This window comes from Poecilia formosa, unplaced genomic scaffold, assembly GCF_000485575.1.
Source record: "Poecilia formosa unplaced genomic scaffold, Poecilia_formosa-5.1.2 Scaffold1, whole genome shotgun sequence".
Taxonomy (NCBI): domain Eukaryota; kingdom Metazoa; phylum Chordata; class Actinopteri; order Cyprinodontiformes; family Poeciliidae; genus Poecilia; species Poecilia formosa.
Window position 1 is genome coordinate 3,418,435 of NW_006799940.1, and position 25,566 is coordinate 3,444,000.

The following is a 25,566-nucleotide window of genomic DNA, read 5'->3' on the forward strand; positions in this document are numbered from 1 at the left end:
GTTTTTGTCATTGGTGCCGAAGGTTTTCCAGCTGATGCGCTTTGGGTTATCCAGCAGGAAGAGTCTAACAAAGATGCAATTGATCTTTAATGAAACTGGTAAAAAGGTATACATCTGAGAAAGCATATGTGACTGCAATAAGTGGTTGATTTTGAAGCAATCCTTCATGTTGCTCTATCAAAGAAGATAGAGCAACATGCAAGGAGTACTTTCAATGGGAAATTAAAACCAAAGATAACACATAGTTAATGACATGAACAGCTTGGTCAATGATTCCAAGAAAGAGGTTAAAAACCACTGGCTAAGAGTATTTTCCATAGGATAGAAAAGCAAACAGAACACAGCGATAATGGCATCAATAACTTGATCAATGACTCTATTCTCGTACACAGTTGTGCACCAAAGCATTGAGTCTTGGCTACTTTATATAAAAAAGAAATGCCAAGAAAATGTAGTATGAATAAATACATCTATAACCACAACCAGGAAAGCCGCTACTGGACCAAAAGTACTTTCTTTTCTTTTTTTTTGAAAGAAAAACAAAGAACATGACGTGACTCCATCCCAGAAAGAAACGCAGCTAAACACAGAAGCACCTAGTTAAGAGAACATCCAGGAAAGAGTAACGTTAACCATAGTGACACTGGATACAGAGTACTTTCTATGTGGAAGCTTGACCAATGATTCCTTTCAAGAAAGTGAGACAGTTTAGAAACCCTTAGCCCAAACTACTTCCCATGGTTGGACAAGAGAAAAGAGCATAGACTTAACGGGAGACATCGTTCATTCATTGGCTAAAGCCCATATTCCTGCAGGAACCTTTTTGCTTCCATGTTGCAGAATTCAGCATGAAACCGAACAGGTCCCCAAGGGACATAAGCGAAGGGCAGGGCACACAAATGCATCAGAAAGCACATCAAACCTGTGGAGATCCTAACTGGAGCCATCCTGAATTTCAAGAAAACACTCAACTCAGTCCACAAATAGAGAAATGAAATACTGAGTGGCTGCAGTATCTGAGAAATAAAGATTGTTACCTTCTAAGCATAATATCCCAGTGCATTTTAACTAGTCTGAAGACAGCAATGCGCAGGGTGGTTTGAGAGAGGAGTGTTGATATCTGTTTTTGAACTGCCAGAAGACGTCAAAGCGCCAGGAAAACATCCTTGTAGTGAGAACATACAACCTCTTAGCTTGAAGTATCACCCAATACTTAAACCAGATGTAAACCTTTTTACGTTAAGATAAGAATCCTCTTTGGCTAAACTCTTAAGCTGAGATAATACTAGAGTGTTGATCCTGGTGTGAGCAAGTTGTGGCTGTGTGAAGGAATGTGTGTGAAAGGGACATTTTCCATCACTGCTCCCCGAGTCGGGATGGTGTTTTATGTGCCTGCCATTAAAGTGGTTGTTGTTTTGAAGGCTGCCTTATCAGAATTAAACCCTGATGCCATCTGTTACTTTGGCAGGCATGTAACATACATATTAATAAGGAAGGCATACAAATGAGGGCCAGGATTAGTTTCAAGGCTTTTTAAAGTCAGCAAAAAGTGAAGGTTCACACACAGTTTTCAGTCTGATTCAGACTCCACCCATAACATGAGGTCAGCTCTAGACTGTAAGCAGTAATAGTTGTTGAAGTAAGAACATAGTCATCAGATGGCCCACAAACTGTCATTTGGAGCTTCACTGTCCCAATTATGTGTTCTTAGAACTGAATGGCTTACTTTTTAAGACAAGTTAATGGTACTGGCAGGATCAGACGGGTTACCACCTGTACGTGGAAAGGGTCTGTCAAAGGTAATGAACATGCAGCAAGCCCGTGTGTCTCGTATCAGCTTCTTGAGAAACATTGTACTGCCGACTTTGCAGAAGAGGATTTAATTGGAAGCCAGTAAGAGCAAACCTATATTGACCATAAGGAATGGAACTGTGGAAATTAATACTAGGGACCATCTTAGACCTTCCAACAGCAAACCACCCACAAAAGTAGTTCATAATTGTTTAGTAAAAAGAAAATTATGCATCTTTTTAAGTCAATAGTTGGTGGACTGTTCCTTTTAATTCTATAAATTTCTATTTATAATGCCATTTTGTAAAAAAATGTCTATTAAAGGAAGTCTAGCCAATTGTATTGAGCTTTCTATGTAATTAAATTCTCACTGTAGATAAGTTTGTCCGTTCAGTGTTGTTTATGGTTGGTGTCTTGCTGGAAGGTGAACCTCTCCTCCAATCTGAAGTCTTCGACAGCTGTTCTCTCAGAACTGTTCTGTATTTTCTGGATACATTCTCCCATCTACTCAGACCAAACTCTTTGCTCCTGGTAGGGTCTCCACAGTTTGCTATAGTTTTGATTACTGCTGTGCAGTCTTGGCTTTCATCTACAGGTAATGTTAGCCAGAACATTTGATTTTGGTCTCAGATAATGACAGCACCTTTTCCCATGTGTTTTGATGTGTTTTCCACATGCCTGATGCCAACCTTAAGAGGTTCTGTGAATAATTTTGCAAGTAATTTTCTTAAACATTGACTAAATTACATTTTTGTCTTTTTTTTTTTTTGCTGGATAGTAGATAATTGAGCTGCACTGAAATCAATAGCTATAAACCACATGAACCTTTCTTTTCAGAAAAGAAAGTATTTAAGAATCAAAAACTGGGAAGAATGAGTCTCGCAAGGAAAAGAGCTTGAAAGCAGAGCTGTCAGAAAAGATTATCCTAACAACAAAATGCAACTTAGGGAAAAGGCAGCTCTGGTCTTCTTCCATTTTTTTTTTTCACAAGAAGTGGCCTAAGATTAGACTATTTCACCTCACCTCTTCCTTGCAAGATTAAATGACGGCACATCCCATTAGGTGGAGATTGTTAATAATGTCATATGATGATGAATAAAAATGGGGTAAATGCAAGAGGATCAATAAGATGATGACAGTCAGAAATGAAGAGTAATACTTTTACACTACCAAGTGAACCAAGTCTTTATGTATTAAAGGAAACCATGTGTGTCTAATATTCTTGAATATACTGAGCAATTGAGATAAAAAGATAAATGAAGTGATGTGACTAGTTAAAACAGGCCTGAGGAAATTAATCTAACTGGTGAAATATTTCCTCAGTGAATATACATGCATATATTCACTTTTAATAAAAACTGTGTGCCGTGCCATGTATTATATTATATATTATATATTCAGGAGTGTTTGCTTTATCTAAGCATTTGCAATATAACTACCATATTTTTTATTTTTGTTTATGTTTAATTTTCTTATATTTTTCAAAAGCGAAATGTTATGGTATGACGTATTTGTCATTTAAATTGTAATATCAATTCATTTTTTTTAACAAAGCGGGGTTATTACGTGGTTGACCTGGAGGAGGCGCTGTGGTGCTATGGTTGTTGCCAAGGAAACGACTCACAACAACCGGCGCAGATCCACCAACGGCAGCAGCAGTCACAAATGTCCTGTTTGTACTCGTAGCTGTCGGACGCGTCTCGTTCAGACCGAGTAGGAAGTTGAGGAAGTTTTTCAGTTTATCTCTGCATGAATAAAGCTGGACAATTAAACAACGACTTTGTCTTACTGCAAGCTCAAGAAGTTCGCTGATATTCAGGAGGTGAGTAACCCAATCTTAAAACATCTTTACGGGACAACTGCCGTCCTGTCGTGCAGAGTTAGCGGGACAATGCTAAGTCTCCTCCGCTATGCTAGGTCCCACGTTGGCGCAGAAAAGTAAAAATAAATCTAAAGATACGCTTAAGACAAACAGCTTATTTTCAGCTTCTTTCAAAAAGGCTTTTTATATGCTCCCCAAAACATAAGTTTACCTCAGGTCGTATTTTATAACAATTACTCCAACAAGCAACTAGTTTTTAAATCACAGAACAATTTCAGAAGAAGCAATATTACAAGAACAGAAAGTTTGTCACAAGAACTGGAAGGGCATAAAAGAGTATAAAAAACTGAAAATTATTGTGATGTCAAAGTTTAGTTTCTTCTCTCATAGTGATGATTGTTTAAACAGCCTACTTTTTAATATAATTAATAATATTATAGGTGATGTCAGTTATCTTTTTATAACTATTATTTTCTCCATCGATTTTAATTTCTATCCTCTGCTGGTATGTCATTCGGTTTCTTATTTACTTTATTTATGTTTTACTATGAGATTAACATTATTTACTAAATCAATTAAAACGTGTAACAGTGTTTTACAGAGATTGAAAGCAGACAGAAAGAAAAACTGGAGATGATTAAACAAAAAAAAAGACATTAACATAAAACAGATGAGTATACAGTTCTGTATTTTAGGAGGAAAACATTGGAAATTAGTATTCTAAAAAAAATTTATAAAAAGAGTAAGGGTAACAATTCCAAAAATAATCTAAAGTAATCACAAATATGATCAAATTAAGTACCTATAAATAGCTAAATAGCTTGTTTTGACATTTTTGCTGTTCTTGTGCATGTAAATAAGGTGAATATAAACTGAATTAATTTAGGAATTTAAATGTTTGTCATTTGATTCTGGTCTCAGATAATGAGAGCACCTTTTCCCATGTGTTTTGCCGTGTTTCCCACATGCCTGATGCCAAAGGCATGTGGGAAACGTGCCTTGATATGATATTTTAGTCTCATACAAGATTGAAATATGTAGTCTTGCATGAGGTCATACAAACAAATTTTATTTACATTTTTGTTAGCTTTTGTTATTTCATCCCATACACCTTTTGATACTATTTGGCCACTCACTATACAGCATAGCAATTTCTTATTGTATTTCACAAACATTTATTATTGTAATTTCTGAAATTCTGCACAGGACTCATTGCTTTTGGCCCAAATTTTTCTTCGCAGTGTGTGTTTATGTCGGTGTCACATGTGCTACTCTTCTACCTTGGTGGATCTCTCTCTCTCTCTCTCTCTCTCCCCCTTTACATCATCCCTCCCAGGCCTTCTGTGGCCACCGAAATCCCAAGCTTAATTAAGCCCACGAGAACAGATGGCCTCCTGGCAGTCTCTGCTGTTTGTCAGCAGTACCTGGCCACGCTAAATACTGCTAAATGCCTCCGTAGGGGAGGGGTTTAGTAGACGCTGTGACAGACGTACCCGACGTTATTAGCTCTAAAGACGTGGTGTAAAATAAGGCCATTTAATTTTGGGGAATGTCAGTAATTTTGGCACACAAGCTAACCAATCACAAGATAATTCTGTTTTCTTCTTCTTTGCACAAATTGACCTAACGGACGCCTCACATCAAAGTGCCTTAGTCAGACTGTCAAATCCAGATTTGTGTGTAGTGTCCCTCAAAATAGGCCCTAATCTATAAAAGCCACAACAGTGGTCAGCCAAGTAGTGATAACTACAATGTGGTGGAAAGTTGGGAACAAGCATGGCAAAACAAATGGCTATATAAGGCTACATAGGAGAGAGTTAAATGTGATGGAGGCCAGAAAGTACTGTCTGTTCTCACCATGATTACTGGACAAATAAGAGTAAACAGGAGTAATACTTGATCTTAATTAGTTGTGGGACTTTATTCAAATTTTTGATCAAGTTAATTGGAGGGTCTGTAATTTAACCCCTGCAGCACCAAAAGGAGCATCATTTTTGTTTATTGCTGTTGTGGACGTTGCTTGTGCGCCACAGGCGTACTATGAACACGTGAATGCAAAGATTTGGCTCGAGACTTTTGCAGGTATATAAAAATGTGATTTATTGCATTTAAAAAAATGACGTGTTAAAATTTAATCAAAATTAACACGTGCCCTTTTTAGGATATCAACAGCATTCTAGAAAACATTGAATCCTCTTCAAACACAGTCGATATCTGCCCAACCATTCCTGTTTCTAAAAGTTTTCAATATCATGCTTAAGGAGGAGAGAGGATGTTGCCGCAGCCTTTTACAAATAAACCTTAGTTACTTACTTAGTAATGCATTCCTGAAGTTTCGGTCTGAGTGTTTTGTGTAAACTGTGTTCAAGAATAAATCTTTTTTTGTGTTTGTATCCCAGGAACAGAACAAGGGACAATATCCCACAATGGGGGTCTTGTGACTCTTAAGTTCAGCAGTAGTTCCCCATAAAGCTCCAGCAGACCTCAGGAAAGGCTGGGGTGGTTTGAACTGTACCCTGGTGCAACAGGGATGATTGCATCCCGTACGAATGGTTATGTGCAAGAGGCCTCCGCTCCGGCCGTGAGCCACAGGGAGCGGGCTGTGGACTGTCCGGGGCAGGAAGGCAGCCTCAACAAATCCCCACACTGCAGCTCCCACATGGAGAGGATCCAGCATTACCAGGAGGAGCTGAGGAAGCGGCGGGAGGAGGAGGGCAAGGGGAGGCATGACATCGATCCCAACGCTTCGCTGAGGCTCAAGAAGCTGTCACAGAACCCAAAGATCGGCATTGACAATCCCACCTTCGAGGGGAAGGAAAAGGCTACCAATAAAGTGACCTGCCTAGATCCTGTGGTGGGTGAGTACCGACCCCCCACACTGCTCTATCACTGCTGCTCTAGTTGCAGCAGTGATTGTTGAGATGTTTTCGAGAGGGTTGTAGAGGTTAAATGGAGGAAGGAAGGAAGGGTTGAAAGGAAAAGAGTCATGCAGGTCAGGGAAGAATAGAGGCTTTACAAAAAAATCGGTGAAAACAAAAGGAGTCAAAAACAATAGCCAGTGAAAAGGCAGAGCAGAGGCGGGGTGTGTGTTTTATTGGCTATCTGAGAGTCCCACTCTTTTTTTTAAACTACATTGTTCTAGGACAATCAAGGATGGAGGAGTCATATATTTAGGAATAACCTTTTAGGCTGAGCCACTCCAATGCTTTTTTTTCATGAATGTCTCTTTAATAAGGCGATAATTTGATGAGAAACAGCTTAGATTCCCACTGAATAATCAAGTCATTTAACAGCTAAACTTGTGTTTGTTTGTTTTTCAATTTAGTTAATTAAAAAAAAAAGTTTTGACAGAATCTGGTGTAAATTCTAAAATTTATTCTAAAAACTTACTGGAAGAACATTCAACATATATTCAACTGTGTAAAGCAGTGGTGCCCAAAGTCAGTCCTCAGCGGCCGGCTTCCTGCATGACGTTACACACGTTTTAGTTCTCTCCCTGGTGGTAGTAACAACCTTTTCAGCTTGTCAGTGTTCTTCTTAGGGCTTCTAATGAGCCATCATTTGATCCAGGTGCGTTAAACCAGGGAGAGAACAAAACATGCAGCATGTCGGACCTCGAGGACCGACTTTGGGCACCATTGGTGTAAAGTCTTTTGAGCTTCTGAACTGGAAAATACTGACATAATAACCATCTAACTTTCTAGAAAACCATTTTCTTTGGAGATACACAGATGAGTTTTTTTTTCTCCTGTCTTTTACTGATTTACAGGCTTTTCTAACGTGCTACTCAAAATTTTGAAAAATCTCAGTTTTTTGGTCCCAACGACATTAACCCATAAAAGTAACAAGTCCGCTGCAGGTTCTGTCATAGAGATTCTACTTTCAAATCCAGAAGGAACACTGCCTGTGCTTGTTCATGACTTTTTTCTACTTTTTATTAAGCTGGAAAAAGTAAATGCTGATAATTGATGCCCTTGTAGACTGAAAATGGGGGAAGTTTCTGGTTGCCTCAAATTGAATAACAATGACACATGCTCATTTGATTGCTCAAACTGAAATAGGAGAGAACTGGCTAATTTCTATCTTAAGCTGATTGATCAATTCATTGGCAGTTTTAATTTGCTCTGACTCTCAAAGCAAACTCAAATAAACTTGCTTTGCTCCTAAAGTAGCTAATTTTAAAGCTAAAGTTTGTTAATTTTGCACTAAAGCTTTATCAGAAAACGTGAGAAATGTTAGCTTGGATGTCACTATTATTTTACTTGTAGAAAATATTTGTATAGACACCTCGTTATTTCTGATTTTTTTTGTTATTATTCTGTTTCTCCAAACATCATCTGGTTCCTTTCTCTGTACCTGTTTGTCAGAACTGGAGGAACTATTACAGGTTCTGAAGTGGGTCCAGCACAGCTTGAGTGACTCTCAGAGCCAGCAGGATGTGGAGGCGGTAACGCAACTCCTTGCTAAGGAGGAATTCAGGAATGCCTACACAATCTACAGCGTCCTGTCCCAGCAGACAAACAGGATCAGTCCCACCTCACCTCTGACAGTGCAAGCACAGGATCTCTGCCAGGAGGTATTCAACTATCCATGTTGCAGATTTATTTAGGCTTTGCAATTCAATGTAACTAGGTTCAAAATATTAAATCACAATATGTTATATTTCTGTCTTGTCAGTTTTGTAGATTCTAAAAAGTTTTGGGTCTCAGCTGATGAAACAATTCTGCATCTGGTCTAGGACCTTTGACTTTGATGCTTTTTTTTGTGAGTGTGTCTACTAGCGAAAAAGTGACGCAAAAGAAGGAAAATAGGAAGAAAATTGGAGCCACATGGCAAGAACGAAGATATGTTTCACTGCGATTGCTGTCAGTTGCCGTTTTCTTTTCGGATTCCATCATTAGCACAGAAAATGACAGCGAAGTGAGCCATGCTGTATGGGAGATGTTCAAAAATAACCACAGCGCAGTTGTTGTTGAAAAACAGAAATCATGATGTGAGTTGTTGGGAGTAACACAGCAGATCCATGTTATGCTCCAGCTACATATGGCTATGTTGACACAGCAGGCCAGTGCCAAACAAATCAGATTTTTTGTTTTGTCCATATGCTTAATCCGACTTTTTATGGCAATCGGAACTTCCAAATTCATATTTTTTTTCAACCCGAAAAAATACTATGTGATGCTAAAACTGATACGTGTCCGATTGTTTTCAAAGAGTCTGCAGTCTGAACAGACTGAACAGACTTGACAGTCATATCAAGTTTTATTTGACTTTTACGTCATTGACGTGAGACATGTATCATAATTTTGCACCAGGAGAATCCAGATCGGGTGTAAACAATTCCATAATTATGGAATTATGAATGACGTCTGTTCCACTGAGCCACATCACGTTACATTTGCGCCACTCCCGATTCTAACTTCACATCCAAACAAACTTCTCTACAGGACGTTGCTGTCAATGCTTTACAAAACGACACTACTTTCTTTCTGTCTATTAGCTTTGTTCGTCGTGTTATGATTTTGTGAGAGTCCCGTCGGCTGCCATTGCTGAATAAAATTTAAAAGTGATCCATAGACGGCACTTGTAAGTCTGGAGGAAAAGTGTGGCATCTTGACATGAAAAATATGAATGATAATAATTCGGAGTCTTCAACACAGCCAGCTTGGTTGGAGTTTATCTCCAGCTTCCAGCTAGACTTGTAGTAGTTTTGACTAAACAGTCTGTCATCCAGAGCAGTCAGCAGTGGTAGATGACTGTTAGCTCAGTCATCACAGGACTGATTTCAAGACAAACAGCTTACACACACATGCAGAGGCTAAGCATGAACTCACACATCAGACACAGAGTGTTTCAGCTGCAGTGAAACTAAACTAACTGCCTGCGTTCTGTGATACTCACATTGGCCATTTCATAAACTAATCTCCTAGCAGCCCTCTGTGCTGGCTGAGCAGTGGAGCACACCGCAGGACGAGGGCCAGGATCTGCGCAGCCAGAAAAAGAAACTCCAGCAGCTTACAGCAGGCCGGGCTGAGGTGCAGCTCTGCTGCTGGGGGAGGGAGAAATGCGTCACCTTGTTAGTGAGAGCTTTGATTAGTGTAATGGATGAACTAAGCTCTGAACAAGAGATGAAGAGGCCGAAGGGCAGAGTAAGAAAAGACCAATTTGCCTGACAACACAAGAACCGTGTGATCTAAAATAGAAACACGCAGCACAGTGGACAAATAAAAAACATCCCAGATCCACTGGACACACATCTAAAGCTAAAAATGGTAAATAATATAATTCAGAAGGGATTGTAACATTAATATTTGCAGCATTCATACATGAACACACATGAACAAGAAGAATTGATGCATCTTTTTTTGTTTGTTTTGTTTATTCAAGAGAAAGATCCAGCTATGGTGCAGCTGGAATGTGGAAATTCTACTGTGAACTGTTAGAGTGTAGCCAAGTGAATAATCTGTGACTGCACATGTTCTTACAAAGCAGTGAGACAGACCTGTTTCCCACAAGCGTTACCGGCACACGGCTAAAATGGCTAGGAATGGATGTTATTATTTTTTCTTTTTAATTTTGAATATTTGTAAATTGAATAAAGAATGTTAGGTAGGACCAATCAAATTAAACGAATGATGTGAGATCAATAGTTGGTGAAAAAAATAATAATATTTAGGTGGGATGTATGGAAGACTTCTCCTGCCAAAATTGGCAATAAGTAACAGTTGATAAAATAATTAATGTGTCAGATATTCTATCCAAATAAAATAATTTGCCCAACTTATTTGATTGTACATTGAGGCATTAATTAGTATTTGTTTATCATACTCAACAGTATTAATTTTACATTGCTACATTTATTATCCATTTTATTGCTAAAAAAAAAAATGACGTCAAAAACAGAAGAAGGGGAGAAAATGCAAAGAGGAAATATTAAAGAGAACAAATGAATTTCTGCTTAAAAAAGTGGCAGTGGCAGATTTATCTCACTGTACTGTGTCTTTGCTCAGGTCCAAAGGATCCTCCAGACAAGTCAACAAAAGGAGGGTTTGGAGCTCAGCGCGCTGCTTACCAATCCCCATCTCCAGGTCAGAGATCAGCAGCCCTTTCTTGACATATAATACGATTAAAAGGCAACATAAGTGTGTCTCACTCGTCTGCAGAGCCTCGTAGGCCAGCTCATTTATTTACTTAATATTCTAGTAATTAGACTGCTGGAAATATAATTAATGTTATACATGGCTGTCTCCAAAAGGGTAATTGTTTCTCCTGCACCTTCCACTGGGAAGGCAGAGGTCAGGGTTTCGCAATTTAACGTCTTGATGCCTGAAAGGCAGCTGTGAAGTTTTAAATGTCCTCTCCCTTCTTGTTCTTGACAAGTTCAGTGATGAGGTAATACTGCTTATCATCGTTTGGATGAAATTCATTCATGTGATCCAGAACATTTAAAGATATGGGATAATTATTTTGTATATTTGATTTGTACTGTTTGATTTCTTTTGTCACTCATAAATTATTTTGCTTGAGAGTTGATTGTAGTTAGTTTTAGAAAAGGCAAGTTCTGCAAAAGATGTTTTGCTAAGTTTTTCCTACTACTAAACGAAAATGCAACCTTTTTTTTTTTTTTTTATCTTCGCAAAACCGTATCCATCCCCCAGATGTAGCTTTTCAAGAAAGGGGTGTTTTTTTTAATATTAATTTAAATTGTTCGTTATTCTTTGTTAAGTATGTGTTGCATGTTATAGTATTATATTTTGAATTGCAATACTATGATAACCAGATTTATGGCAATATTTTGTAGCTGTTTATAAAGTATCTGTGTCCTACTTCCTCATCTTCACTTGAGAGAAGTGCCCAGGTGTGTGCAGTTTGCGTTGTTATAGCTTATCTGCATGAGGACTGGATTTACTTCGTTTTACCTACTCGTCAGGACGTGCCTGAAGTTGAACATTAAGAGCTTTAACTTTGCTGCAATCTGTTTAGTAAAGAATCCACAGTGAAATGTCTCATTTTGTTATTTGCAAAACTATGGAGAAATAAATTTCTACTCTTGATGCAACTTGCTGCATTAGTGCAATTAAACGTTTGGCATTGATCACAGAGTTGCCACACATTTTTTTTCTTTTTGGACTTCCCTTGTAATTTTGTTAATTTCAAATAGTATTTGACGTTTTGTAGTGGATTCACAGCAGAATAAGCTTCAAAACTACACACAAAACATGAAAACTGCATGCATCTCTGCACCTTCTGAGTTTCCAGGCAGTAACTAATAAACCAAAATGTAATCCATAGATGTTATTTATATAAAGTTATATTATATAGATATTGCTTACTACCTTTTGAAATTGAGATATTGAGCTCATTTTGCCATAATAGTTTCATTATTCTATAGCTTTAACTTAACCAGGTCGTGATAACAATATCTAAAAAAATTTTTTTTGTCATTATTTCAAACTAAACTGAGCTAGAGATTGTTTGTTGTGCTGGTAGTTATGCTGCCTCATTACATTAAGACAATAAAATCTAAAATTTATGTTGTGACAGCAGTTTGATCACATCTATGTAGCAAGATGACTTAATCTTGTTGATTGTATTTCTCATTTCAGTATGTGAGCTATATAACAATATATATTTTTACAATTTTTGTGGCACTATTTTCTTTTATTCGCTGTAATCAGACAAGAAATGTGCAGAGAGAAATCCGTATTATTGAGCCCGAATGACCAGTTGTCTCAAAGTTATGATATCTCAAGCACATATTGTCAGCATTGCAAAAACAAGAATGCAACTTTGAATTGTTTCATTGGTTTTATTATATTATTTAAAAATACAAATTTGAGCTCGTTTCTCAATAATAACCAATTCCTTGGCTTATTTTTGTCATGATAACATTTTCTTTTTATTTTGTTGGGTTGATTTTCCATCAGTTTATTATCTCAAACTAATAGAAGTATCCCAAAGGGTCATTGTGAGAATAAAGGACAATAAAACTGGGTGATGCTCAAGAACTACTACATGATAACCTGGTTACCTAAAATGTTTTTAATTCTACAAAATACAACATTGTGAAGAATCAGAAATGTTTTTCTCCTTCCATACTTATGTTATCCATGCTTAAAAATGCTAAAAGCTAATTTGTTTGAGGAGTTATGTTGTTAAAAGTTGTTTGCACCTAAAAAAAATTAAACAGATGCTTGAATTGTATTTCTTCAGATTCTGTATTTGGCTTTGGCAATCCCTGTGTAGGGGAAATAAAGTACCATTTTAAAACAACCGTCATCCGTTAGACAGCCAGGTGAGGAAAGTCCGCAGGTGTAATGTTTAGGCTCAGCCAGTGAAGCACCAGAGGACAGATATTTGACCCATGTGACCGTGTGAACTGCCAACCTCCCAGTGTCCCATAAACCTGTCCACTGAGTCAGAAACACACAGCCAGCAGGGCGCTCTGGTGAGGTGTGAAACCCTCTCATGGCGTTGAAATTAGAACGCATTATGTCAGTTTCTTCAGGAAGCAGAAAATTTCATGAACAACGTCACATCTAAAATAGTTAGATGTGACCATTTTAGATGTCGCATCTAAAATAGAAGGGGTAGTTCTCCACTACCCCTTCCACTTCTCTTCTTTCCTTTGGTTTCTAAACCTGAAGCACCTCGTTTTTAAGCATATGAAATCACCGGTGTTCACTGATGTGTGGTGTTGCCTTTTGACTCCTATGCTGAGGATGATTAAGACGGATTGTGCGTACGCCTAAACTTAGCCTGCATCTGCTCTCTCTGTGTCCCTCTGCTGCAGGACAAAGAAACTGCGTAATTTTCTGTGACGTGTATTAATTGTGCTGCACAAAAAAGTGTGTCACATTAAATAACCTAAAAGCGCAATCTTTGTCCCGATCTTGGCTTGGAGAGCTTTGTATAAAAAGGATGGCGAGGGTTGAGGTTGAATTGAATCACTCCTTTAAACTTCCTGCAGCTTGTGTGACGACTGCTTTTAAAGCTGGCTTCTGACTTTTCTTATATTTTAAAGGGAACCTTTCATTGTCTGTCTGTGTGTTCGTATGGCAGGCACTGATGCAAGCTCATGACAGCGTAGCGGTGCAGGAAATCGCAGAGGAAAGCGTGACCCAGTACCTCGGAGAGACAGTTAAATTAGTGCGGCTGCAGAAGGCCAGAGACACTCCACTGGTGAGACATGATGTGTTTGAGTTCCTGTTACTGTCTGGCTTTTGAGCTTTTATTTCCTTAGTGCCCTGTACTGTATCTGTCAAACGTTTGCTGTGCGTCCGTTCTGTTTTGAACGGAGTAATCAATTAGTGTCCTCTAACAGCAGTTTTCTGATCGGATGTGTTGCTGTCAGGGTGCAACAGTGCGTAATGACATGGACAACGTGGTGGTGAGTCGTGTAGTGAAAGGCGGCGCAGCAGAACGGAGCGGACTCCTCAGTGAGGGAGACGAGATCCTGGAGATCAACGGCATTCCTATTCGTGGAAAACACATCAACGAAGTGCACGACTTACTGGTAACCATTACTGTCAGACTGACGTCAAGTAACAAGCACTTTTCTCCTACTTCAGTCCATGGAATCATTAAAAGCACTCGCAAGTCAAGTCCAGTTTATTCATTTAGCACATTTCGGCAACAAGCTGACTAAAGATAAACAAATGGATGAGTTTTTCTATATCTTTATAAGACACTAGACCTTTAATTCTGGAAATGTTCTTCAAGTGATGGAAGACTGACTTTGTAATTGTCTTTATGTGTCTTTGAAAGTTCAAGTCTGAGTCCATCACTACACCCATATCATTCACACATTACAATGCCATGTTTTAACCCGCCTAAAAAAAATACAACCACTAACCTCTCCATGACATCAACATGACAAATGTGAGACATTTTATGGGCGTGAATACTATAAAGTTGTGCATCACTCAATCATCTTCATGCTCTCAACAGCAAGAAATGCAGGGAACTCTGACCTTCCTCCTCATCCCGAGCTCTCACAATAAACCTGCTCCCCACAGACAAACTGTGGTAAGTCTATTAAGATGAGAGAGTGTGCGTGAGAACTGTCGCTGGCATGCAAACAAACACTAAACTTGTTGTTGTAAACCATCTCCTCAGCTGCATGTGCGCGCTTACTTTGACTACGATCCCTCTGATGACCCCTTCGTGCCATGTCGGGAGCTGGGTCTGTCCTTCCAGAAAGGAGATATACTCCATGTCATTAGCCAGGATGACCCCAACTGGTGGCAGGCCTACAGGGATGGAGACGAGGACAACCAGCCTCTGGCTGGCCTCATCCCTGGTAATCTCTCTGTGGCATTCTTCATAAGAAATAATAATTAAAAAAAAAAACGACAACAGAAATAAACATGTTTTTTTTTTTTAGTTAACAAGGTCATATTCATTGTTTAGTATTTCAATAATAACAAATTTAAATTCTCAGGATTGAATAATTCCATGATATTGGTGAAAAAGTATTAGTTCCACTGGAAGTTTATGTATAGCAAGATATTTTTCCCAAGTTACAAGTTCTATAATCTGACAGTGGAACTAGAACTTTATGAATATTGAGAAATTATTTACTTAAAAAAACCAAAGTTATTTATAAGTTTTGTCTACCTTCAAGTGTACTAAGATATTTGCACTAGAAACTAGACCAAAAATACTTGGTACTTGGTATAAAAAATAAAATAAAATTTCTGTTGTTTTTTTTTTTTGCAATGGAGAGTGCTTGACAATCATGACAATCACCTGGCAGTGTGAGTGCTGCTTTGACCTTGATCCTCCGACCAGATGATGAAACGGTTGTAGGGAATTATGACAAGTTAGCTTGACGCTAGTGCCAAAGTAAAAAGAGGAATAACATCACATCTAACTCTCGCGTAGTAAACTAGGGTACCGATAAAAGCTCTTTTGGATGCTAGTAAGCTGTACATTTCCGCATGTCTTCATATTTAGCCTCCTGCTCGTGTAAATATGCTAATAAAGCTCAGAGGGAAAAACAGAGAACGTTCAAGAGAGTGTGTTTAGCAGGGAGAAATACATGAAACATGATTAGCTTTTATTAGATCAGTGTCGCACAGGTGGTTTGCTGTGAACCTAATAGGATAGTGGAGATCTCTCTGTCTGTAGGCGTGTAAAGACAAGATGTTAACTTAGGGCACCTTTAGCAACACAGGATAATGTGTTCAGTGAAAAACTGGTCTTTGCCTTTTTGTCAGGGAACCATGTTGGTTAGTTTGTAAAGTACTGGTACAAATTACTGGAGTAAACTTGCCTTTTAAAAGTTGTACTTAAGTGGGCGATTTCTAAAGTACCACAATTGAAATAAAATAGATATAATGTCTACAAATACATTCTAATAGCTCAATACATGAGCTGCAAATGACAGATTGTTTTAGAGTATTGGTTATTCACTCCAAATGAGAGACAAATGGTTAACCTGGCTCTTCTTTCCTGGAAAGATTTGTCTACCATCTGTCGCATCCAGCAGATTAAAATAAACACCTAGGAATTAATTGTAATTGCACTCTGACCCAGACACTGTTGGGGGTCTAAGTAAACAAAGTTCAGTGCTAAAAATGGAAAGTTCACCATCTTTTGTTTTTGTTTCTTTACTTGGACGTTTAGACAGTACAAACTGGAGCCTTCCAGACAACTTGTAATGTTAGCTTGTTCACTTTCAGCGCAGTGTTTTCCAAAGTTATTCATACCCCTTCAGTTTTTCACATTACAGTCGCAAACTTTTATTGGGATTTTATGTACCAGACTAGAATAAACTTTGTGCGTAATTGTGAAGGGAAAGAGGAATGTTCATTGTTCAAAATATAAAACATGGCACTGTTTGTTGCTGCACCTAACAGTTATTTTAGTATTCAATTATTATATCGATTAATATGATTTCTTTTTTATTGGTTGCAAATTTCTGAAGATTTTTCTTCAGATTTTTCTTTTACCATCTTACCATTAGAAATGTGTTAAAACAAATAATTCAATTGCTTTTTAAAATAAGAAAATACACATTTTAATGCCTAAAATGCAATAAAGTAACATTCCTTTAGTGAATTTGAACCAGGTGAAGCTAAAACTAAAACACTTGAGGCTAAAACACTTGAGGAGCTTTGGGTGGAAAATTTAAAAACAATATGACTGTAGTAAACATAGTGGTGTCAGCATCATGATGTGGGGTTGTTTATCTTCAGCAGAAATGTGGAAGCTGATAGGAAGATGGGCAATCCTATTAGAAACTCTGTTAGAGGGTGCAATAAGCTTGGGACTGGGCAACACTTCACTATCAACATTAAATGGGCTAGAATGGACCAGTCAAAGTTTACAGATTTACAGGACTTGATTAATGCTCAATGTATGTCCAGTTTGAGGGTAATTTTTTCTAGCAGAAGCTTCACTTTCCAGACAGTTAAAGCTGGTAGTGATATGTTTTACATTTTTGGCAAAAGAAAAAAAAGAGAAAAAAAGGAAAACGTAAACCTTTCTCCTTCCATGTCACAATTATGCAAAGCTCTGTGTTGGTTTACGAAATAAAACAAAAACAATGAAGGTTTGTAGCCTTTGCGAGGATGTGGGAAAAATTCAAGATATATGAATAACTTTTCCAAATTCATTGGATATTTAGTTTCTGTGGATTCCTTTCTCGTCTTACTTCAGGTAAAAGTTTCCAGCAACAGAGAGAGAGTTTAAAGAAAACGACGCCAGACAAAAGTCGAGAGCAGCAAGGTAACAACTGCAAACGTAAACATTTCCAGCAATCCAACAATGTGAAACGAAAATGTGCGTTCTTATCCGCGTTAGGGAAGATTTGGTGTTCAAAGAAAAGCAAGAAACTGAGAAGAAGGAACACATCGACCTTGACCAGAAACACTGGTAAGACGTCCTTCATTTCTTTCAGCGGTTTGAGGCGTGAGCTCGCTTGGGACCGAGCGCTGTCTGCACATTTAGCTCACTATCAGTCCTCATTAAGCGCATATAAAAAAGGGTTTCAGCTCTGGGCAGCAGCCAAACATCCACCGCTGTTAGCATTACGCCCACACATAAGCTGAAGTTGACACACCTCGTCTTTCTTACAGCAGCTTGTCCAGACTTGTCGTGTCACAAGTCAGATTAGACTTGCCTTCACAGACCGGATCAGCGGGAGCTTAAATGGCTTCGAGAGACGTGCAGTTTTAGGGTTCACACACACAGCAGAGACACCTTTTAAAACAAGGAAACACACACACACACACACACACACCTGAAGTTGCTCATCTTTAAATAGAACACTTTCATTGAATAACAATATTGTAAACAATGTGATCGTTTTTCTTTTTTTTTTGTTTACCTTTACTCTGTTGTGTTTTTCCCGCCATCAGCAAAGAGGGTCAAGGTTGAAAGTAGCTGCAGAGCAGAAGGGGGTTAGAAGCACAAGGTGCATGTTGGGTCAGTGGTGCTTCTGTAAGCCTTCCTGAAATGTCTCCCCAGACTACGATGATGTCCTGACCTACGAGGAAATGTCCCTGTACCACCAGCCCGCTAATCGGAAACGCCCCGTAGCTCTGGTCGGCCCGGCCAACAGCGGCCACGACGAGCTGCGGCGGAGACTTTTGTCCCTCGAGCCGGACAAATTTGCCGTTGCTGTTCCACGTAAGTCCACGCTCAGACGGACAGTTTTCTCTGATTTCAGAGGATAAACGTAACGCACAAGCAAGAAAAAAAACTAAACAAAAACAAGATTTAGTGTTGAAGCTTATTGTGTTCCTATAAAGTTTGGAAAACGTCTGGAATGCATGGGATTAGATTTCAGTATTTTCCAGGTCTGGATAGGTATGAAGAAAAAGAAGAAAATACGTCTTTACTACCTATTTATTCCCTTCCTGGGTTTTGTTTCCGCTCATCCTCCTTGCTTCTTTCCTTCCTTCACTCTTTCTATCTCCTTTCTTTCTTTGTATCCTTCTTAATTCTTTTCTTAGGACAGAGATCTGAAAAGCTGAGCCTGGAAAAGTCCGGAACCACTTTTAATTTTAACACATCTCTCACTTTTTTAACTCTTAGACACAACCAGAAGCCCGAGGATACATGAGCGTAATGGACGCGAGTACCACTTTGTCAGTCGCTCGTCCTTCGAGGCCGATTTGGCGGCAGGGAAGTTCATCGAATCAGGGGAGTACGAGAAGAACCTGTACGGCACCAGCACCGACTCCGTCCGACACGTCGTCAACTCCGGACGCATCTGTCTGCTCTGCCTTCACACAAGGGTGAATGTTTGTTTCTAATGTAGCAATCACTGTTGCGTGTCACGATAGCTTCATACATTTCAAATCTGTGTGTTTTAGTAAGATCTAATCTAATATTCTCTGCCTTAATTTTCCCTCCCAGTCTTTGCGAGTGCTGAGGTCGTCCAACCTCAAGCCATACGTCGTCTTCATTGCTCCTCCTTCTCAAGAGCGACTACGCACCCTGCTGGCCACAGAGGGGAAAACACTAAAAGTAAGCTGACCTTCACACACTTATGCCTGGTTGCCTCTGGAGACCATTATCAGAGCAGAAAAAGTGAAAATCTCATGCACACTTTCAACGTTCGCGCCAGTCGTTTGAAGTGTCACTTCTGACATCTTTTCCCAGCCGGAGGAGTTGAAGGAGGTCACTGAAAAAGCCCGCGAGATGGAGATGAATTACAGCCACTTCTTCGACGCGACCGTCGTAAACTTTGATCCAGACCAGGCGTTCCAGGAGCTCCTGAGATTAGTGGACAAACTGGACACCGAGCCGCAGTGGGTGCCGTCGTCTTGGCTCTGCTAAGACGACGAGTCTCAGACACGACGAGTCTCAGGGAACGAGAAGGTAAAGAGGAGACGGACAGTATTACAGTGACACTGAATTTTCACTTGCACATTTTTTTTTTCCATTTTTGGAGCTTAATTGTTACGGGATGCTGCAGAGACAAGACACTGTTCTATTTGATGTTTGTCTTTTGTAGATTGTTTTCTTCTATTTTTCTGATGGCTGTTCAAGGTCTTAGTTTTATGCAAAATCTTTTGTTTTCCAGATAGATTCATTTCTATGCTATTTCTTTGACTTATTTATAATTGTAAATATATATTCTTTAGACAGAGAGATGAAATATTTTACTGTTACGCCAGAAATTGCACATTTGACACGTTTTTAAAGGCATTCTGGTGAAACATCGAGCCAAAACATCATCAGGCAAAGAACTGAGTAGAAACAGATTCATTGGATTTAGTGTGAAGTCTCCCACCTGCTGTTGATGTCTCAGTATCAGTATTGTGTCTCACATGCCTTACAAAGGTACTTATACTTCTTGAGCTTTTTATCATCTTGTCACATTTCACGTTAAATGTCAAGTAACTTCCTTGGATTTCATGAGACAGATTAACACGGATTAGAAAATAACCATGAGTTGGATGAAAAGGGATATTTATCATTTGCCAAAAAAAAAAATCTAATTCTCTGTGAATATGAATTTTAAAGTCTTGCCGCAGATTCTCAATTGTATTTGGGTCTGCATACGTTAAATTAAAGTAAGGCTGCAACTAACAGTTATTTTAGTAATTGATTATTCTATCGATTATGCTGACGATAAATCTAATAAAAAAATTGGCATATTCTGCCGATTTTCCATGTAACCACTTAAACCTTTTAATACAATATTAGACATTTTACTGCAAAAAACCCCCCCCCAAAAACCCCTAAGATTTCAACTAATTTCTAGAATAAGAAAATAAACGTTTTATTGCCTAAAATGCAGCATTCCTTCAGAGAATGTGAACCGGGTGAAACTAAGACTATGCCATTCAAAGAGTTCTGGATTTTTTTTATCTTAATTGCTAAATCTATATTTCTTTTATATAATTTTGGCTTAATTACTGCTCTCTTTTTTCCAGTTAATAGCATTTTTTTTAAGTTTGTATATTAATTAAACAAGTAATCAATTACTAAATTAGTTGACTATTATTTTGGTAAACGATTCATCACAATTATTCCGATTAATGGGTTCATCCCTAATCAAACATTCTGTGGTATCTTTGACTGCATGTTTTAAGCTTTTTTTCCCCTCTTGGAAGGTGAACCTGCTCCTCAGCCTGTACCAGGTTGTCCTTCGGGACCGAGTTCTATTTAGCGGCTGGTCCAGCTAAATAAAATCACTCCCACATCATAATGCTGCCGCACTCATGCTTACCATAACAACAGTGTGTGGTGATAGTTTTCTACCAGACGCAGCAATTTCTCTGTAGCCCAAAAACTTCTGTTTTGGTCTGAGCTGACCAGAGAAAAGTCGTCTCAATCCTAAAGGGAACGCTTTAAAACAAGAGTTCCCCTTGTGATGCATAAGATCTCAGTGAAATACATTGATGTGTGTGGTAACGTGACAAAATATAAAGTTGAATTAGTATAAATGCATTTGCATGGCACCATATACTTTTAATAGTGCCCAACTGCATTATCTGTGTAATGCTGCGTATTATTGTTGAGATGCTCTTCATCAGTATTGTACAATCGTGACTTAATATTATTGAATCTTTAAAAAAAATGGAGTAATTCTTAAGCACAACTTTTTAAAAGTGTTAATAAATTAAGATTTGAAAAGATATTTTGTTGTATTTTTTATTCTTCTAAGCGAAATGTGCAGAACTCAGAGCACCGTTGGACTGTTTACAACATCTTTAATTATATGAAGTGCCTGGCTTTGCTGACTCACACACACACGCATGTTTTACAGTGTTACATTACAGAGAATCCGTTGTGTGATGATAAACACCCTGACGTGAGGTCAGGAGCTCAACACAGAGTCTGACACTCTGAAACCTTCAACCACCACAAGACTTACGGCATGCAGCGGTTCAAAACATATCTACAGCTGATCCAGTCCAGTTGCTTCTTGCCTGATGTAAACATACTTAATGATATTTGCTTCGGTTGTTGGACTCTCTGGTGGATAAGGATTTTTTTTTTTTTAGGAGGAGGAGGAGGGGCAACACTAGGGCTCCTGTACAGAGACACGCTTGGAAACTTCTCATATTTTCCAACACAAAAACAGCGGAACATATAATCACAGATGTGAACACACACACACAAAAAAAAAAAATACTTTCATCACTTGTCTGAGAAGACATAAACACAGCCAGAGAGGCACAGAATAAATAGCATGATGATGAGTGTCGGACTGCAGGGCGGAGTGGGAGGATGGGGGATTCACTCGAACAGCAGGTCCTCGTCTGTCTCCTCCGTCAGCATGTTGGCGGGCTCGGCGATGGGTCCGAGGGCGGCCAGCCGGGCGGCGATCTCCAGCTCCGTCTTTTCCCTCAGCTGCTTCTTCTTCTCTTGGATTTTCTTCAGCCTGTCGGGTAATTAGAATCAGGTGCAGGTTGGTAGGAAGCTGGGGGACAAATCTTACAGAAAAAGGGAAATACCTGGCAACACAACCACCACAAACGTTAATGTATTCATCTGATAGACTAACAAAGGAGTGCATAACTGTGAACTGAAAGAAAGGGATACATGGTTTTCAAAATAAAATATTTGGTGAGAATATGGGGTAAAAAATTTAGTAGACTTGCCCCATAACACTGGCAGCTATGAAATGTAGACAAAGTATGAATGCAAATCCACGGCATACTTTTCAGGTTTTTATTTTTAATGCTTTTGGAAACCATGTATCGTTTGGCTTCCACTTAATGATCCACTACTTTGTGTTATTTTATTACATAAAGTCTCAATAAAACATGTTCATGTTTGTGGTTCCAACATAATGATATTTGAAGGTTTCAAGAGACGTGAACAGTTTGCGTGCCTCAGGTCTGACCAAACTGATTTTCCACTTCTGAAATGCTTTAATGAATATTTAAAAACATGACATGGTTTCACCTGTAGAACTCCTCTCTTTCTCGCTCATCCAGCTCTGTGATGATGTAAGTGAGAGTGCGGTCGATCCTCGGAATGATCACTGCAGAGTGGGAAGTAAAGTCACACAAAGCAAATAAATAATCTAATATTCTTCTAACGTCCCTGATGCGAACATTGGGTTTGAGCTTACCGTGCTCGATAGCATTCACACGGCGGTTGGTGATCTTTATGGCTTCATCCAGGGTCACAAACGATGTCTGCAAACACAAATATCAACATGTGTCTTTGTTTTCTTAAAATGCAGCTGGAATTTTACAATTACAGAAATGGGGGTGGGGGGGAGGAAACCGAGGCAATATGATTCTATATTTGCAACAGTGCCCTCTACCTGTAAGGATGCTAACTCCACCAGCAGCTCCACCGCTCTGGCGTAGTTCCTCTTCAGCCTGGACAGCTGCTCTCCTCCCCTGGCCAGACCGGTGAGTTCATAACCTGACAGAGACACACAGGAAGGATCAGCGTCCGAAAGCTGATCGTGACAAACCCGAACTGACAAACCGGACTCCACTTACTGTCTCCGCCTTCTTGGTAGTGTTCAAAAACGGGGAGGGTGACACCTGGAAGGATTGAAATCGGAATGGATGAGTGTGTCCCCGCTCACAGCGGCGATTTTAATGAAACATTCCTGAAGCTGACCTGCCACGTTGTCCTTTTTGGCTCGCACCTTCACCTGGGCTTTGTTGACGTTCTGGATGACGGTTGTGCTGCGAACAGGCGACACTTTCTCAACACATCTGCTCCGAACTGAGCACAACCGTGAAATCTCATCGCAATCCTTACCTGAAGTCTCCAGCTGTAAATTTGGCCTCCGCCAAAGAGAAAGCCGCCTCTCTCATCACCTCTCCCATCTTGGTTTTGGTCTAAAGGAAGCGACAAAAAGAATTTTAGGAACTGGAGGCTCTTCACCCGAAAGAAGCAGAAATACCGGAATCCAAGACTCGACCCACTTCGATAATTTTGCGGAGGATCTGACGGAAGCGCATGGAGAGGGCGTCGGATTTCTTCTTGAGCAGGCTGCGGCCGGTCTGCGCTCCTTTCAGCCGGGCCTTCATGATGGTCTGAGCCCTGCACACACCACGACAACACACACCTATAATGATGGACTGGCTGACGTATAGCTCAATTAAGCAACTACAGCTGCTGAAGAGGAATGGTTTCCTTGTCAAATTTATACCAGACTGATGCCATGTTGAATCTAGCTCAATCACTTCCTATTTTGAGTCATTTCGTAATTTTTCCCCACAGATTTCTAACAACATTTTGATGGAAAACTAGGATGAGAACAGAAAGTTTAGTTTGGATTTTAAGTAGTTTTTGCAGTCTCATCCTTCTGGGTTTTCTCTACTTGTTTGAAGTCTAAATAAAAATGTATTTTAGTGTGAATCCATACAACCTGGAACGTAGTTTCCAGAAAGTCTTCTGAGATATTAACATTGTTGAAGCTTTGTATAGCCCTTCAGATGTCGCAATAAACCATTCAACCATGTGCTATGATAAATTAAAAATGAGCTCGATCATTTCTAAAGATTAATCTTTTTTTGAAGGGCAATTTTTATCGAGACACCATAATCAATTTCATTTATGGTTGTGGTTATGAGTACCCCCCCCCCTGCTTTATTTATGGTTTATGCGTTTGATTTTGGATATTTAAAATGTCTTCCAGTTCCAGTGTTAAGTTTTCTTTGCAAAATTAAAGTTTATTGGTCTCTGAGAGGGCAAATGAGCAGAATTCTGCCTTTATATATATTACTCGAAAATTGTCTCAAAAATAACAACACTATGGTTTATCGTAATGATTAATTTATCGTCCAGCAAAATTTGCTAACATGACGGGCCTTGTAGCACTTCTTAAAACACACCTAAACATTTAAGTTATTACATATATTTGCCTTCTTTTCTGAGGGAGGGTAAGATTAAACAGTCCAAATATGAACAGAGATTAGTGGTCCATATCTACAGACATTAATTAAACATGGACTCCTACGGGTCTTAGAAGAAAGTCTGACGATCATCCATCCAAGAATTGAGATACGTCTTCCAGCGGTTTTAAGATTTGCTCTTTTTTTCTTGAAATCTTACGAAGCTCTTTGGAGAGAACACCAACACTCCCGTGCTGAATCAAATGTGCCAATTTAAACTTTAAATTTATCCTCAGTATTACAATGTCTTGCTAAAGTATTTGTGTCTTAAACTTGTCCACATTTGTCACATCACAGTAACAGCCTTCAGTGTATTTTATGCATAATTGTGGAGTGAAAGGAAAAGGTGGGTCTCACTTTTTTCTCTCTTTTTACACATGAAAATCCAAAGCGTCATACTTATTTATTTATTTAAGATAACTCTGGAGTAGGTGCACAACTCCACAGCTCAGCACCAGAGTCGGGGTGAAATGAAAATATGGAACAGAAAGACAGTTATGTGCTGATCTGTGTTGGTCTTTCATATAAAATACATTGACGTCTGAAGCCGCAGGGCGACACCGCAGTCCAGATGGAAATCTCAGATGGACACTTCACACTTAGACGTGATGTTAGAAACATCACATGACCACAGAAGGACTCTTCCTCTTTCAAACAGCAATCTGGCTCGTATATAAACTATGACTGCATTTGAGTCACAGTGCCAAAACAAAATGTCCTCCCGTTTTGGGAGAAACGTGCATTTAATCACCGATCTCGGTTGAGCAGAAGCAAAAACAAAGAATGAAATTATTTAGTTTATGTTATAATGACTAGCTACGAGACGGAGAGCTTACATTCTGGAGGGGAATATGTCGATCCTTTCCTTTCCAGACATCTTCTCGTCTTTTAGTCGACTACAGCTGTCTTCTGTTTACTTCCTCGGTTTGAACTCGATCCCGTCGAGATACTTTTAGTATCTATTTACAATTCTACTAGTAAATTATGACAAAAACGCATTCATGTAAGAATAAGTGCACAAATGAAGCTAATGGTCGTGATCTTGTCCGTCCGTGATGATCAGCTGGCCTCTGGTCATGTGACTACACCACAACTCGCTCTGCACATGCGCGCGTCGTG

The 25,566-nt window shown here is 39.1% G+C and overlaps 2 protein-coding genes across 2 annotated transcripts; one reads left to right on the forward strand and one right to left on the reverse strand.

Annotated features, from left to right (window-relative positions):
- The first annotated feature begins 3,396 nt into the window (after positions 1–3,396).
- Positions 3,397–20,065, forward strand: pals1b (protein associated with LIN7 1, MAGUK p55 family member b). The gene is made up of 14 exons (XM_007545542.2): positions 3,397–3,613; positions 6,013–6,471; positions 7,981–8,189; positions 10,624–10,701; positions 13,676–13,795; positions 13,968–14,129; positions 14,564–14,641; positions 14,732–14,915; positions 17,279–17,347; positions 17,423–17,494; positions 18,089–18,250; positions 18,659–18,861; positions 18,983–19,093; positions 19,229–20,065. The coding sequence occupies exons 2-14, from the start codon at positions 6,144–6,146 to the stop codon at positions 19,403–19,405; spliced, it is 1,953 nt and encodes a 650-aa protein (XP_007545604.1). The 5' UTR covers positions 3,397–3,613; positions 6,013–6,143; the 3' UTR covers positions 19,406–20,065.
- A 612-nt stretch (positions 20,066–20,677) lies between these two features.
- On the reverse strand, positions 20,678–25,513 carry atp6v1d (ATPase H+ transporting V1 subunit D). Its single transcript, XM_007545528.2, has 9 exons — positions 25,284–25,513; positions 23,476–23,593; positions 23,309–23,388; positions 23,165–23,232; positions 23,041–23,085; positions 22,857–22,960; positions 22,659–22,725; positions 22,490–22,568; positions 20,678–21,962 (listed from the first exon to the last, which is right to left on the reverse strand). The coding sequence occupies exons 1-9, from the start codon at positions 25,322–25,324 to the stop codon at positions 21,818–21,820; spliced, it is 747 nt and encodes a 248-aa protein (XP_007545590.1). The 5' UTR covers positions 25,325–25,513; the 3' UTR covers positions 20,678–21,817.
- Between the last annotated feature and the right edge of the window lie 53 nt (positions 25,514–25,566).